At 32.7% G+C, this 3,238-nt stretch overlaps 1 protein-coding gene across 1 annotated transcript; it reads right to left on the reverse strand.

The window, feature by feature from the left end:
* Positions 1–2,471: 2,471 nt before the first annotated feature.
* Positions 2,472–3,238, reverse strand: LOC111602337. Its single transcript, XM_023319342.2, has 3 exons — positions 3,083–3,238; positions 2,801–2,992; positions 2,472–2,735 (listed from the first exon to the last, which is right to left on the reverse strand). Exons 1-3 carry the CDS (start codon positions 3,201–3,203, stop codon positions 2,518–2,520), a joined length of 531 nt encoding a protein of 176 aa, XP_023175110.2. The 5' UTR covers positions 3,204–3,238; the 3' UTR covers positions 2,472–2,517.

A 3,238-nucleotide genomic window follows, 5' to 3' on the forward strand; every position in this document is an offset into this window, starting at 1 on the left:
GTACATCTTGTTTGGTCAGCCGAGCGAAAGAGAGAGCGAGAGGGTAGGAGAACGAGCATACACGTGAGAGAATGCTCTGAAGAGCAAGAGCGGGTGCAAAGAGAGCGGCGAGCACGTGCTGTGGAATCCATTCGCATAGCAAACAACAAACATGCTGTATGCATAGCCAGAGCGACAGCCAGTCGACGGGCGTATGCCCTTAGCAAAGCAAAGCGTAATGAATATATAAATAAAATAATTACTTTTTAATATTATTAATATTTAAGCAAACAAAATAATATATATAAAACTTAAACGTATATAAATACAAAACTAATACTTAAATAAATACTTGAATATATAAAATAAAATATAGGCTTCAAATTTTTAAAATTTTTCATATTTAAAAAATAATTATAATAAATAAATGAAAAATTAAATCTTAAGTCGCTAGTTAAGTTCCACAGAGTATATTATAGTCTACATAGGCAATGACAGCACTTTTTTTCATTATGAAAATATAAGCCTTATCATAAATGCTTCTTTAAAAACATGTACGTTTTATCAAAAGCGCTGGAAGTTAGTGAATTCGAGTATTCAGTTTTATGTTCCACTTTATGCTCTAATCATCACAATCATTGCCCTCTGCTCCGGCACAATCGATGTTCCTTTCACGTGATCCACAATTGTTATCTCCTCTGCTACCTCCACCTACGCTGATTTCATCATAGCAACAATCAATCATATCGCAGCAGTTATGCATATCATTGTTATCAATAGAATTGAAATCGAAAGTTTTACTATGGCTATCAGCGAAATCAGTAGTTATTACGTCTAGTGCACTAAGCGACTTTGTTACATTCGAATTCAATCAATTCAAGCGAATTGAGCAACAATTTGTATTTTTTATTTACTTAAAAACTTATCACATGAACCTAAAGCCAATAACGTTTTGATGACTATTGCCAGTCAGTAAAACGTGTAAAAATATTAAAGCCGGCAAGTCAAATTCCCCCTGTCTGAACCATTTTTAGAGTGAATTTGACTTGATTTATGCTTTTTTGGCAATAATTAGAGACTGGCCAACGTTAAGACCAATCGCCCACATTGGGCATTCAGCGTAGTCTGTGAAATTGTTGCGTTCGATTGGGAAGAGAGCAAATGCAAGCGCAAAGGGGGAGAGAGTGGGTTGTGGAAACCATTCAAACTGTATAATGTATGATATTTGAAGAAATTCATTTAAAAACTTAAGAAATGCGATTGCAATTGTTTGTTGCCATATATATATATATATTATAATTTCAATTTAATCTGGTCACATATATGTATATATGTATATATGCATATATCTTTATAGTCATGCATTGCATATCGCTGGCTATTGAGTTCCATAATTCTCATATTTCATATTTCGGCCTTTATCAACGCCGCCTTCACTTAAAAATTGACCCAAGTCCCAGAACGTTCTAACAGTACGAAAGTTCATCGTCGACTGCCCAACGTGTTCGATGGTCAGTCAAGCGTGAGAGTGAGTGATGTGGAGAGCACGCGCATATGAGAGCGAGGGAGAGACTGTTTGGCACGTGCTGTGGAACCCATTCACATTAAAACTCACAAATAATTTAGAAATAAGAACGAAAAAGCATAGGAAAAAGAAAAGTATTTTTAAAATGCATATTAAATATATAAAATTATAAAAAATAATTATTTAGTATTGATGAAAAAAATTTATTTTATTTATTTATTATAAATAATTAAAAATATAGTAAAAAATACATTTAAATTATATTTGATCTTATTAGGGTGTCTATAAATCTACATGATCTCTTTTGTTGCCTCTTTGAGTTTGTTATTTGAGTATTCAGTTTTATGTTCTACTTTATGCTCTAATTATCGGAATCGCCTCCACAAACATTTTTTCATGCTCTTCTAATGTCGTTGTTCCCTTCGCCTCTTCCACAATTGTTATCTACTCTGTTGTCTTTACGTTTGTTGGTATTATCATAGCAACAATCAGCCATATCATTGTTATCAATGGAGGTGAAATCGAAAGTTTTGCATTGGTGCTATCAGCGTTGTCGGAGGTTGTTAGTTCTGATAAACGAGGAATCAATTCACTCTAAAGTTCATCTGTTCAGTTTTATTTTATGTGATGAGAACTTTTCCCTTGGTCTCAATCTGGTGGAATTTGTTGTACGATTTACACTCAATTTATAGCTAAACAATTCTCTCAACTGGTTCGACATGTGGGCGAACATTACACAATCATTGAGTGATTATAACAATTAAAATATTTTATTTATTTAAGTTAATTTATATATAAATATTATATTTCATATGCAAACAATTAGTTCTTTCACTGTAAAAAATGAAGTAGGTTTAAATGTTTAGGGTAACAAAAAGTCTATTACAACTAATTTGATTCATTGTACAAATATATATAGTCTATGATAAATGCTCGATTCTTGATTTTTGTGAATTCAAAGTAGTGTATGCAATTTTTCACAAAGTCCGGCGAAATATTTTCCATATTCTGTTCTAATTATTACCGCCGGCTTCAGAATCTCTATTATTTTGATCATTATCAGGTTTGATAATTGTTTTTGCAGTCGTCACATTATTGGGTTTGATAATAGTGTGTGTAGTCGTCACATTCGTGGTAATTGTATGCAGAGTTGGTTCAATTAGCCTCAATGACTGTTGTCTAAGTTTGTAGAAGACAATTGCCATAAGTACAATTGAGATGAATATATAGACTGTTTTGGGAAGCGAAAATTCGAATTAAGATTTATAAAAAGTAATTGGAAGGTACTTAAATTACCTGTAATAATTAGATCTAGAAATCCATAAGTCGCATCGCTATAAACTCGGCAAACAAGTAAAATAACTGTAAGTGGCAACCACACAACGATGCCGAATCGATCTCTCTTCAGCATGCACCACAAGAGATATGCATTTAGCAGCAAATCAAGGCTATAGACAATAATCCACAGCCAATATGACGGCGAGTCTTCTATAAAAGAAATCATATACATATATATATAGATAGATATTTATATATCAATATATAAATTCGTTTTATTATTAGCAATAAATCACTTACCCCTGGCGCCTAACACATCAGATCTTCTCATCATAATGCCCAATGCAATCATTGTAAAGAAAATATTTAATCCAGCGACGCTAATGCCCAATTTCTTGGGATTATTAATTTTTATAGACATTTTTAAAAATATTCAAGAAGCAGCCAGACGACGTG

The sequence above is a fragment of the Drosophila hydei genome, unplaced genomic scaffold (genome assembly GCF_003285905.1).
Source record: "Drosophila hydei strain 15085-1641.00,03,60 unplaced genomic scaffold, DhydRS2 tig00008122-arrow-pilon, whole genome shotgun sequence".
NCBI lineage: Eukaryota > Metazoa > Arthropoda > Insecta > Diptera > Drosophilidae > Drosophila > Drosophila hydei.